At 49.8% G+C, this 13239-nt stretch overlaps 1 protein-coding gene and 1 long non-coding RNA gene across 6 annotated transcripts in view; one reads left to right on the top strand and one right to left on the bottom strand.

The window, feature by feature from the left end:
- Positions 1–13239, top strand: part of ARHGEF10L (Rho guanine nucleotide exchange factor 10 like) — a 132957-nt gene that overhangs the window by 41856 nt on the left and 77862 nt on the right. For 3 of the 5 annotated variants that reach the window (XM_081017924.1, XM_081017922.1, XM_081017923.1), the window contains 2 exons: positions 1692–1794; positions 7429–7530. In XM_081017924.1, the coding sequence (XP_080874050.1) occupies positions 1692–1794; positions 7429–7530 (205 nt within the window). Of the gene's footprint in view, positions 1–1691; positions 1795–7428; positions 7531–11879; positions 12107–13239 lie in introns of those variants that run through there. The other 2 variants (XM_081017925.1, XM_081017926.1) reach the window with 2 other exon arrangements.
- Positions 9036–11651, bottom strand: LOC308483801. Its single transcript, XR_013989790.1, has 2 exons — positions 11462–11651; positions 9036–9771 (listed from the first exon to the last, which is right to left on the bottom strand). It is a non-coding gene; the product is annotated as an uncharacterized lncRNA (long non-coding RNA).

Below are 13239 nucleotides of genomic sequence, written 5' to 3' on the forward strand. Positions count from 1 at the left end.
TCCAACTGGAAAAAATGAGAAATTGACAATGACTTTTTGAGAGTGTAAGGCTGCAGGAAGGAAGAGATCATTCCTATTCAGGGGAATCCTGTCTCCCGGCAGCTCCTCTGTTGAATGCAACTCATCCCCTCGCCTCCCAGTGATTATCCGAGTATATTGAGAGAGAAAAAGACCTGTGCTTTTGCCCCCAAAGGAGTTCAGCTTCCTTGGCGGGAGTTTTGCTAGGAAATACTAAGTCTGAATAAGGGAGGCAGGTGGCGCTGTGGGTTAAACCACAGAGCCTAGGACTTGCCGATCAGAAGGTTGGCGGTTCGAATCCCCGCGATGGGGTGAGCTCCCGTTGCTCAGTCCCTGCTCCTGCCAACCTAGTTGTTCGAAAGCACGTCAAAGTGCAAGTAGATAAATAGGTACCGCTCTGGCGGGAAGGTAAATGGCGTTTCCGTGTGCTGCTCTGGTTTGCCAGAAGTGGCTTAGTCATGCTAGCCACATGACCCGGAAGCTGTACACCGGCTCCCTCGGCCAATAAGCGAGATGAGCGCCGCAACCCCAGAGTTGGTCACAACTGGACCTAATGGTCAGGGGTCCCTTTACCCTTTACCTTTACTAAGTCTGAATTGCATCTGAACTGCTGGAAGCTGCAGGAGGAGAGAGTTTGATTTTGCGTTCGAATCCTGCTTTCAGGTTTCCCAACAGCGGCATCCGGTTGACAAACCATGAGAACAGGCTGAGAGGGACCCGACAGGCCATCAACCTCTTCCATCTGCACTGGCTCTTCTTATGAGTAACAGTGGCAGAGGGCTGCCGCCCTCATGCCTGCCTCTTGGGCTTCCTGCAACCACCTGTGAGAACAGGATGCTCTGCTAGATGGGCCGATGGCCTGATCCACAGGTGGCGGCAGCTATGCTTCTGAATCCCAGTTGCTGGAGACCACCAGAGGAGGAAAAGGCTCTTGTGCTCAAATCCCACTTGCAGAATACCCTTTGTGGCGTCTGGGTGACCGCTGCAATAATAATAATAATAATAATAATAATAATAATAATAATAATGTATTTATTTATACTCCGCCCATCTGGCTGGGTTTCCCCAGCCACTCTGGGCAGCTCCCAACAGAATATTAAAAACACGATAAAACATCAAACATAAAAAACTTCCCTAAACAGGGCTGCCTTCGGATGTCTTCTAAAAGTCAGAGAGTTGTTTATTTCCTTGACATCTGACGGGAGGGCATTCCACAGGGTGGGTGCCACTACCGAGAAGGCCCTCTGCTTGGTTCCCTGTAACTTCACTTCTCGCAGGGAGGGAACTGCCAGAAGGCCCTCGGAGCTGGACCTCAGTGTCCGGGCTGAACGATGTGGTGGAGACGCTCCTTCAGGTATACTGGGCCGAGGCCATTTAGGGCAGGCTTCCTCAAACTCAGCCCTCCAGATGTTTTTGGCCTGCAACTCCCATGATCCCTAGCTAGCAGGACCAGTGGTGAGGGATGATGGGAATTGTAGTCTCAAAACATCTGGAGGGCTGAGTTTGTGGAAGCCTGGTTTAGGGCTTGTAAGGTCAGCACCAACACTTTGAATTGTGAAATTTTTTGAAAAGAAGTTGATTGCTGGATGAGACGGGTGCTGGGCATGATCCGGCCCAGGTTCTCCTTACATTCTTGTGCTGATTTCTCTCCTTCTGCACCTGGTTCCTCGCAGATGACCCAGCTGATGAAAGCGGCCAAGAGTGGCACGAAGGATGGCCTCGAGAAGACCAAGATCGCCGTCATGAGGACTTTCTTGAACAGGAAGGATGTTCCAGGTAACATTTCTTTCTGTTAGTGTTAGCCGTGCTTTCTTGGGTGACTTAGTGCAAAGGACCCAAGAGCCCTGCTGGATCGCAGCAAAGACCTCTCCAGTCCTTTCCCCCATGCTAACCAATCGGATGCCTTCAGGAAGGGCTCTCCTTTCCCTATCCTGAATGAACTTTCCACCCATTTTGATGCCTAGCCATGGCTTCTTCCCAAGAAACTTGGCACGCTCTGTCTCCCTGATGGAGGACGGGATGCTCAGAGGCCACAAACCACGATGGCTATGCTCTCCCTCCACTGATGCCTCAGGACCGCAATGCCTCAAGGACCGCCTCTCTCCATTTCTATTCTATTACAGTGGTACCTCAGGTTACATATGCTTCAGGTTACATACGCTTCAGGTTACAGACTCTGCTAAACCAGAAATAGTATCTTGGGTTAAGAACTTTGCTTCAGGATGAGAACAGAAATCGTGCGGCGGTGGCGTGGCGGCAGTGGGAGGTCCCATTAGCTAAAGTGGTGCTTCAGGTTAAGAACAATTTCAGGTTAAGAACGGACCTCTAGAACGAATTAAGTTCTTAATCCGAGGTACCACTGTATTCTATTTCTATGCCACTTTTTATTTATTCAAATAAATCCCAAAGCGGTTTATAAACAAAAGATAAAAATAAGATAATGGAACATCACGAATACAGCGTAAATCATATGGAAAACATAACAGGTCATCAGTAAAACAATCCCAAATCCCAAATAAAACAATTACCATCTGTGTAACGCTATTAGCAAAACAACCCCTAAAAAAATAAGCTAAACATCACAGTTACACCAAAGATCGTATTATAGGATTCACAAAGTACGACTGCATTCATATCTATAAAACAATATGAACATCATATGAACATACCCAGGCCCTGAGATCTTCTGAGGCCCTTCTTCATGTGCCTCCTCCTCTAGAGGTCCAGAGGGTGGCAACACAAGAACGGGGCCTTCTCTGCAGCGGCCCCCCTGTCTGTGGAATGCTCTCCCCAGGGAAGTTCGCCTGGCGCCTTCATTATACAGCTTTAGGCGTCCGGCAAAAACGTTCCTTTTTAACTAGGCCTTTGGCTGATTGACATCCAATGTCCTTTTAAAACGTGTTGGGGGGGGGAATTATTGCATAGTTTTGCTATTATTTTTATTATGTATTTGGTATTTTTATATTGCGATTTTATGTTGTAACCACCTTGAGACCTGCGAGTATAAGGCGGTACAGTGGTACCTCGGGTTACAGATGCTTCAGGTTACAGACTCCGCTAACCCAGAAATAATACCTTGGGTTAAGAACTTTGCTTCAGGATGAGAACAGAAATCGCGCGGCGGCAGCGGGAGGCCCCATTAGCTAAAGTGGTGCTTCAGGTTAAGAACAGTTTCAGGTTAAGAAAGGACCTTCGGAACGAATTAAGTACTTAACCCAAGGTGACCACTGTATACAAATTTAATAAATAATAATAATGGCTACCATTGCTGGGAATCACAACTGGGGAGTGTTGCTGTTGTCCTCAGGTCCCGCTTATAGGATTCTCATTATGGAAACCTAGTTGGCCACCGTGGGAACAAGTTGCTGGCCTGATCCGGTGGCAAAGCTCTTCTTAAGTTTCTCAGGTTTGGTCTTTCCCCGTCTGGAATTCCCAGACACTTTCCCTTTCGTTTCACTTCAGAGGTTGAGTCATACATTCACATTGTGCTTCTGTCTCCATCACAACCGCTGCCATTGAGTCACTGAGAAAAACTCCCGTGCGCCGCAGAGAGGACGATGAATTTTGGTGTGTGCGCACGTCACAGTAATGGCTCTTGTCATGTGGCTTCTGGTGCAGCAAAACATCCTGCTCTTAAAAATAGCATAAGACTCATGCACGGGCGTCGTCAGGGTTTATGTTAGGGAGGGCAGGATTCATGTTAGTAAGGAGGCAGAACTGAGTTATCTGCTACACGATTGATCGGTTCGTTAAGTACCGTATTTTTTGCTCTATAAGACTCACTTTTTCCCTCCTAAAAAATAAGGGGAAATGTGTGTGCATCTTATGGAGCGAATGCAGGCTGCGCAGCTATCCCAGAAGCCAGAACAGTAAGAGGGATTGCTGCTTTCACTGCGCAGCGATCACTCTTGCTGTTCTGGCTTCTGGGATTCAGAATATTTTTTTTCTTGTTTTCCTCCTCCAAAAACTAGGTGCGTCTTGTGGTCTGGTGCGTCTTATAGAGCGAAAAATACAGTATTTTTGTTTATTTACTTTGGGGGGTGGGGCAGCTACAGCCATGGAGCCATGGGGTGTCTAAAGAGAAGCTCTTTGGGAATGAACTCAGCACACCCACCCACTGGCGGAGGAAGAGGAGTGTGGGGGGAGTGCACTGCCCCCGGCAGCGTGATCCTGGTGGGGTCCCATCGTGGCTGCCCCCACTCCCGCGCTGGGTGCCGTGCCACACCCCCGGGATGCACGCCAGCCCCAGCTCTCCGCCCCCCGGTGCCGGAGCATGAAGCTCCACCACTGCACACACCCCTGTTCCTAAAAATAAAATAAAAATCCACTGTCCTACTTAGGGGATGAGTGTCTAGCACCATGGTTGTAGCTGTACAGTGGTACCTCTGGATGTGAACGGGATCCGTTCCGGAGCACCGTTCGCATCCTGAGTAGAACGTAACACGTAACACGTGACTGCGCGACTCACGTTTCACTGCTTCCGTGCAGGCGCGTGACGTCATTTTGAGCATCTGCGCATGCGCGAGCGGCGAAACCCGGAAGTAACGCGTTCTGTTACTTCCGGGTTGCCGCGGAGCGTAACCTGAAAATGCTCAACCTGAAGCATATTTATTCCGAGGTATGACTGTACAGTGGTACCTCAGGTTAAGTACTTAATTCGTTCCGGAGGTCTGTTCTTAACCCGAAACTGTTCTTAACCTGAAGCACCACTTTAGCTAATGGGGCCTCCTGCTGCTGCTGCGCCTCCAGAGCACAATTTCTGTTCTCATCCTGAAGCAAAGTTCTTAACCTGAGGTACTATTTCTGGGTTAGCGGAGTCTGTAACCTGAAGCGTATGTAACCCGAGGTACCACAGTAAAGGCTTTTTTAAAAAAACTAAAAATATTGCATTATCCTACACTGTCTTGTAAATCCCTCTGGCCCTTGATGTGTGCTAAATGTGTTGAGGGGACATATTTATTTTGTTTCTTCTTGCTATGTTTTATATCCCCTCTTTCTTCCAAAGAGGCTGCTGTGGTTTTGCTCTTCTCTTCCCTGGATGATGGGGCACCCTTGGTGAGCATGCTTTGGGTTTGGCCCATCAGCCTGGGTCTTCTGTCCGATGGGGACGGCATTTCCCCACCTCCAGCCTGCAGAGATCTTGCACCTTCTCCCTGGATTGTCAAAGATTATACACAGAGGCTCTGAGATTACATCTGCAAGCTCCTTTTAGTACCCTTGGGTGCTGCTCAATAGGCCCTGGAGATCTGAATTCACTTAAAATAGCTAGGTGTTCCCTTCCCACTTCTTTTCCTATCTTGGGCTACAGCCCCCCTCCTTGCATCATTTATTCTGTTATTACCAGGTTGGGCATTGCTTTCCCTTTGGGTTAAGACAGAGGCAAAGTAGGTGCTTATCAGTTCTGCCTTCTCTCACCTTTAGGGGAAGCCGTGGCTGTTTAAAGTGATGTTTTTTTTCTGGCGGTACTCAAGCGTACGCAGTAACGGCACCTTTTCCCCCTGAGAAGAAAATCACTGGTGATGTTGTAGGGCTTTAAATGTACCACCTTCTTCTTCTTCTTCTTCTTCTTCTTCTTCTTCTTCTTCTTCTTCTTCGGCGATCCCTCGTAGCTGAGTAAGATTGTCTTCCATAAACACAGTCTTAACAGTGAGTCCATAAGTGACTGTGGAGGCCAATTCTGGATCCTCACGTCCTTCCACAGTGGGGACCCACTGGCGGACGAAGGTGGGGGCGGGGGAAGCAGCCCACCCTGGGTGCCATCCCGTTTGTGTGCGTGTGCCACTGCGGCCGCCCCTGCCCCCCAGGACGCTCAGTGCTCGCCACCCCCCCCAAGACACTTGCTGCTTGCTGCGGACCCCTGGGACTTGCGCCACTTGCCGCACACGCCCCAGGATGTACGCTGCTCCCGGTGCTGAAGCAGGGAGCACTGCCACTGTGGGGACCTAGGTTCCGGGCAGGAGTTGATCATGGTGATTCCTGGCTTGGCAGCCCAAACTCTGGCACCACTGTGAGGCCATGCATGTCTGGGAGGGTCAACTAAGTTTTACTCATTGATATTACCAGAGGATCCACATGAATTTCAGTGGCTTTCTTTCTTTCTTTCTTTCTTTGGCGATCCATCGTATGATTGTCTTCCATAAACATGGTCTTAACAGTGAGTCCGTAAGTGGCCATTGAGGCCAATTCTGGATCCACACGTCCTTCCACAGTGGGGACATAGGTTTACGGGTGGGAGTTGATCACAGTGAGGGTTTGCCAAACGTGCCTTCCTCTTCGCCTGTTTCTCCCTTTTGTTCCGAGTTCGACTTCAAAGCCCATGACACCTTTGGTAGGCCCACAACTTACATGGGGCTAACGTCTGGGCAAAGGCAAAAGCACGGAAAGTCAGGAAGACCCCCCCCCCGAACCTCTCCCGCATGACTCTACCTATCTTACCTGCGAGATTTTGCCGGAATCCTATGCAGCCTTCCAGAAGCCTCATGCAACCTTCCCAGAGCCTAGTAGAGAGAGGGCTTATAAAGCCCTTTTAGCAGCAGCAAAGTCCAGCACAGAAAGAGCCTTTTAAGCCCTCTGCCATCCTTACTCGGTTCCAGGAAGCTTACATGTCATCTCTGACAGTCTCTTCTGATTGTTCCTCACCCCCCAAACGACTCTGTGTTCATTCATTTATTTTCGCAACATCTACGCAGAGCTGCAGCCGTGTAACTAAAATTGTTTGTTTCACAAGGAAATCTTTAATAAAAACAAACAAACAAACAAACAAACAAACAAATAAACAACAGGTTTATTTGCTGCATGGTGCGGATGGGGCTCATATCAGCTGCTTGCCCCAATTCTGTCTGTCTGTTAGTTTGTTTGTCTGTCTCTCTCATGCATGCACACACACACACACACACACACAGAAAGTACAGCGATCCTTTCCCTTGCGTGTTCCACGCTGAGTTCACAAGGAGGATTCCCAGCCGCAGGGCTCCTGAGGCTACAAAACCCCACTTCCCTCTCTGGGCAGTTGCGAAACATCCTTGGGGGTGTACCTCCTTGCAGGATCTGCTTACTTGGGCAAAACGAACAACTGGGAACAAGCGGAACTTGCTTGGGTTTTTCATGTTTCTTTCCTCTTGTAGCTTCACTGACTTAACCAGGGCAAATACATGCATATATATGCAACTGGAACGCAGCTAGGGCTGGTGCCGTCTGAAGCTGTACCCTGTGAGACAAGCACCCACTTTGTCCTTTGCTGGTTTGGGGTGGGGGGCAAAAATCCCTTTGGGCTTGCTGCCCCCCTCCCCAGTGGCTGTTGAGAGAACTTCCCTGAAGTTAGCAAGCATGCCTGGCTGTGTAAGGAAGGTGAGAGGAGAGTAAACACAGTATTTTCTTTCTGTTTTTCTCGTGATGTTTCCCTGGCTGTAGGGGACGGGGAGCCAGGCAGGAGCGCCATGGAGCCAGGCAGGAAGCGCTCTTTGTCCTGGACTGGGGAGCTCTCCAAAGCCCACAAGCTGTCCGTGGACAGAGGTACGGATCTGGGAGCCTCTTGCCCTCCCGGATCCTGTCTCCATTCGAGACGAGGTAGCATGATTTGCAGTGGAGTTTTGTAGTGTGTGAGCTTCTGTGTCTTAGCTTGCCTCTGCTAGTGAAAAGGGCCTTGCTGGGGGTTGGCCCCCCTGGAACCCGCACACTTTGCACATGCTTGAGAGTGCTGTTGTTTTTGCAGAGGCTGCCAAAAGCAGGGCGGTGTTGCTAATGGGGAGGGGGGAATCTGGAAGCCCTGCTCCCCAACAAGTACACAAACACAGAGGACCGCTTCGACCTCCCGCACCCAGAACACATTGCAACTAGTGGCCTAGAGCAAAGGCACTCTGTGTGTCCTCAGAGACCCTCTGTATTTATTTTGTTTATAAAAAATATTTCCATACTACTATCTTCGACACCTCCCTTTCCATGGAGGCACAGATTGCAGCTATTAACAAAGGCGGCATTTTTTCATCTCCACCAAGCTAAGCAGTTGGCTCCTTACCTCTCTCGCCCTGACCTAGCCACTGTGATCCACGCGAACGTCACCTCCAGACTGGATTATTGTAACTCGCTCTACATGGGGCTGCCCTTGAGACTGACCCAGAAACTCCAGCGGGAGCAGAATGCCGTGGCGAGACTCCTTACGGGGTCCTCGCTGCGGGATCACATGCACCCGGTGCTATACCAGCTGCACTGGCTCCCGGTGGAGTACAGGATCAGCTTAAGGTGCCGGTTTTAACCTTTAAAGCCCTATACGGCCTAGGACCCTTGTACCTATGGGACCGCCTCTCCTGGTATGTCCCATAGAGGAACTTACGGTCTTCAAACAAAAACATCTTGGAGTCTCGGGCCACAGGGAGGTTAGGTTGGCCTCAACTAGAGCCAGGGCTTTTTTGGCTGTGGCCCTGATCTGGTGGAACGCTCTGTCACAAGAGACTAGGGCCCTGCGGGACTTGACATCTTTCCGCAGGGCCTGCAAGACGGAGCTGTTCCACCAGGCCTTTGGCCAGGGCACAGCCTGACTCCCTCCTTTGGCAATCCTCACAGAACTCTAGCCCAATGGTTGCCATTAATTTGATTTGAACTGATTTTATAATGAACTGATTTTAGAATGCTGTATTATTTTACTGTTGGTAGCCGCTCTGAGCCCGGCTTCGGCTGGGGAGGGCGGGATTTAAATAAATTATTATTATTATTATTATTATTATTATTATTATTATTATTTCATTTTAAAAAACCCCAAACAAAGAGGTTTACAGTAAATAAGAACATGAAGCCCTGCTTTAGAGAGCGTATATAAAAAAAAGTTAAAAACCAGGATCTTTGAAACCATTTTGGAAGGATGTGCTGTATTCTTAATCACCTGCGATAGCCCTGGCAGAATGGAAATGTTTTAGGGCACAGAAGGCATTTATTGCATTTCAGTTATTGCTTTTAACTTTAAAACTTTAATTGTGTAGTTGTGTTGCTAAGCCTTCCCCATGGAACTTTAAAACTTGCAAAAATTTAAAATACCAAAGCAGATTTAATGATCACCTCAACTTTCTAAGCATATATACGCACGGGCCTGACTGAACAAGAATGCTTTTAGCAGGCACCTAAAAGTGTGCTGCAGGGAAGCCTTCTGCTTGATCTCAATAGGCAGGGAGTTCCGAAGTGTAGATGCTGCCACACAGAATAATCGAGGGCTTACAGATGCGGACCTTTTGGGGGTCCCTTCCGACGCTGCAATTCTGTGATTCTAAAAGAGAGTGGGCTTTGTTGTTGGGGAGCGTGGCTTCCCAGCGACACTGAGGGCCCCAGCACCTCTCCATCTCATGTACCAGGCAGTGGCGAGTGAGCTTGAACCCTTGCTTACTGTGCGCAGATCTGGTTGCGCCTTCTAGCTGCGGGTGCGGACCTCGTAGTTGCTTGTGCCAGCCGCTGCATAGAGGCACACCTGTGGCTAGAGCTCATGGTCTTCGTTGATGTGCCAACCCTTGCTTTCCGTAGTTCGTTGCTTTGACAGCCTTCGGATTTTTGAATGTCAGATCTTCGGGGCAAGGACTTGCCTGCCTTTTCTCCTTTGCTGTTTCTGGACCCTCCAACTGTTCCTATTATCCAGAGGCAGTCCCAGATTTGCAGAAGCCGTCCCGGTTTCAGATTTGATCCTGGAATGTCCCGCTTTTCCTTAGCACGTCCCTATTTTCATCATAGAAATGGGTATGAAGTTGTTCAACCCCCGAGCCAAGGAGATACAACCTTTTAGAAGGCATATGAAGGGGTTAGCCCTGTATACGGAAGTTTTAAAAAAAACGTTTAATGTTTTATTATGTTTTTATACACAGTGGTACCTTGGTTCTCGAACTGCTTAGTTGCCGAACAAATTGGCTCCCAAATGCCGCAAACCCAGAAGTAAGTGTTCCGGTTTGCAAACGTTTTTTGGAAGTTGAATGTCCGACACACCTTCCGCAGGAAGCTCCTGCAGCCAATCGGAAGCTGTGCCTTGGTTTTCAAATGGTTTTGAGAGTCAAATGGACCCCAAGAACGGATTAAGTTTGAGAACCAAGGTACCACTGTATGTTGGAAGCCGCCCAGAGTGGCTCAGGCAACCCAGTCAGATGGGTGGGGTACAAATAGAATTATTATTATTATTGAATAGGATGTCCCTATTCTCATCGGAGAAATGTTGGCAGGTATGAAGGTTGCTCCAAGGGACGCAGGTGGTGCTGTGGGTTAAACCACAGAGCCTAGGACTTACTGATCAGAAGGTCGGCGGTTCGAATCCCGAAGGGGTGAGCTCCCGTTGCTTGGTCCCTGCTCCTGCCAACCTAGCAGTTCGAAAGCACGTCAAAGTGCAAATAGATAAATAGGTACCTCTCTGGCGGGAAGGTAAACGGCGTTTCCGTGCTCTGCTCTGGTTCGCCAGAAGTGGCTTAGTCATGCTGGCCACATGACCCGGACGCTGTATGCCAGCTCCCTCGGCCAATAAGCGAGATGAGCGCCGCAACCCCAGAGTCAGCCACGACTGGACCTAATGGTCAGGGGTCCCTTTACCTTTTATGAAGGTTGCTCCAGCCTGCTCTGGAGTCAGGGGTCAGCCTGGTTTGGATTAAGGCCTCGTTTCAACAGAAAGAGAGGAAGCTGTCAGAACAGTGGTCAGCACTGGCTGGCAGCAGCTCTCCAGGGTTTGAGGCAGGCTCCCCCCATGTCCCAGGCCTACCTGGAGATGCCGCCAGGGATTGAACCTGGGTCCTTCTGCATGCCAAGCAAGTGCTCCAGCCCTGAGTTACACCCCTTCTTCTCTTCGACTTCTGTCACATGCTCCATTAGGAAATGATTTCTGGGGGTTAATTTTAAGAGCTTGCAGGCTCCTCCTTCACCTATGCACCTTCCATTATTTTTATTGTTTTTATTTGTAGAAGACAGGTGGGGGGTGTCTTTAGAATGTAGTTGCATTTAATACCCCTTGCATCTGGAGGGCAGAAAATAACAGAAGCATAAAGGTAAATGGACCCCTGACCATTAGATCTAGTCGTGGCCGACTCTGGGGTTGCGGTGCTCATCTCGCTTTATTGGCCGAGGGAGCCAGCGTACAGCTTCTGGGTCATGTGGCCAGCATGACTAAGCCGCTTCTGGTGAACCAGAGCAGTGCATGGAAACGCCGTTTACCTTCCCGCTGGAGTGGTACCTATTTATCTACTTGCACTTTGACATGCTTTTGAACTGCTAGGTTGGCAGGAGCAGGGACCGAGCAACGGGAGCTCACCCTGTCGCAGGGATTCGAACTGCCGATCTTCAGATCGGCCAGTCCTAGGCTCTGTGGTTTAACCCACAGTGCCACCCGTGTCCCCTGAAGCATAGAGCTGGACAATTGGAAGGGGGGACCCTAGGGGTTGTCTGGTCCAAACGCCTGAGGTCCTCGTAGGGAACCTCAGTTTTGCAAACTGACCGTGTCTTTGGCAGAAGGTAATTTAGCCGCCGATGCGATTTTTGCTACCTTCACTGCGTCGGGTGGGTCTGCCGGTTTGCCCCTCTCCAAAATATTTTCCTCTGCTGGTGGGGGTTGCGAGGTTCTCCATTCATGCCCCCCTCCAGCCCAGCACTTTCCCTGTCTGCCCCTCCGGCTGTTTCCGTCCCGAACCCTTCCTCCCCGCATGGCTGCTGTCCCAGCAGAGCAGCTGTTCCAAAATTAGGGAAGGAAAAGGTCACCCTTTGCTGGTCTATTTCTGGTGCCCTCCAATCCCCACCCCTCCCTGGGCAGCTAACACCCTCCGCTGCTCTTCCTTCTTTTGCCCTCCGCCCCTTCTCATTTGCCAGCTCCTCCTTGCAGCTGGCTGCGATGCAACCTTTCCTCCGCTGGAGACCCCTTTGCCAAGATCTCCCCGCACGCGAGTGGGAACTAGAGCTCAGAGAAAGAGGAAGTTTGGGGACAGTCAGTTGAGGCTGGCTAGAGGGTTTGGTGGGACGGGGTGGAGGGTCGGGCGAGCGGCACCCCTGAAGGGTGAGATGTGGCGTAAACGGCACCGGTCCAACCGGGACTTCATCATCATCCGTTCCTCTTCCTCCTCTTCCTCCTCCTCTTCGTCTCTTTCAGGTAAGGCCCCTTGCATTTATTTATGTTTGACTCAGGCTTCCTCCTTCAGCAAAGAGCCAAGCTCAGAGGTCCCATCAGCCGCTGAGGTTTACCCCTCTCTGGCACCCCCGAAGAAAATAAAAATAAGTCATTGTCATGTGCCACTCGGAGATGACTCAGCAGGCAAGTTTTGCTTGCTGTCGGGGTCTGGGACAGGAAGGTGTTTTTCTCATCTTCTTATGTCATGGATGCTTTAGCTGAGATTCCTGCATTGCAGGGGGTTGGACTAGAATCATGGGGCCAGCAAACTTTTTCAGCAGGGGGCCGGTCCACTGTCCCTCAGACCTTGCGGGGGGCTGGACTATATTTTGGGAGAAAAAAATGAATGAATTCCTATGCCCCACCAATAACCCAGAGATGCATTTTAAATAAAAGCACACATTCTACTCATGTAAAAACACGCTGATTCCTGGACCGTCTGCGGGCCGAATTTAGAAGGCGATTGGGCCGGATCCTGCCCCCCGGGCCTTAGTTTGCCTACCCATGGACTAGATTAATCTTGAGGGGTCCCTTCCAGCTCTGCAATTCTATGGTTCTATGAAAGCGGAGGTGGTTAAAGCCAGTTTAACTTAAGAACCTGGTTGCTTGTATACTCAAACCTTTTCTCCCTTGCCATTTGCCGTATCCTTCTGAGGGCATTCTGATTTCCCATTCCCATGGTTGGGAGAACTGGGGAGTTGTGACTTCCCAAGCAGTGAAGGGAAATGCTGTCTGCGCACATGTTCAGCCTGGCGCAGCATGAAAAGGCAGGCTGACCCTTGACCCCAGAGCAGGCTGGAGAAACCTTCACACCTGCCAACATTTCTCCGATGAGAATAGAGACGTCCTGTTCCATAATAATAACAACAATAATTTTATTATTTCTACCCCGCTCATCTTACTGGGTTGCCCCAGCCACTCTGGGTGGCTTCCAACATATAAACAAGCATAATAAAACATTTAAAAACTTCCCTATCCAGGGCTGCCTTCAGATGTCTTCTAAAGGTTGCATAGTCACTTATCTCCTTGGCTTGGGGGGTCATGTAACTCCATACCCTGCAAAATTTCTCCGATGGAAATAGGGACAACCTAAGGAAAAGCAAAGGGATGTGGGT

This window comes from Podarcis pityusensis (assembly GCF_964106645.2).
Source record: "Podarcis pityusensis genome assembly, chromosome: 8".
Taxonomy (NCBI): domain Eukaryota; kingdom Metazoa; phylum Chordata; class Lepidosauria; order Squamata; family Lacertidae; genus Podarcis; species Podarcis pityusensis.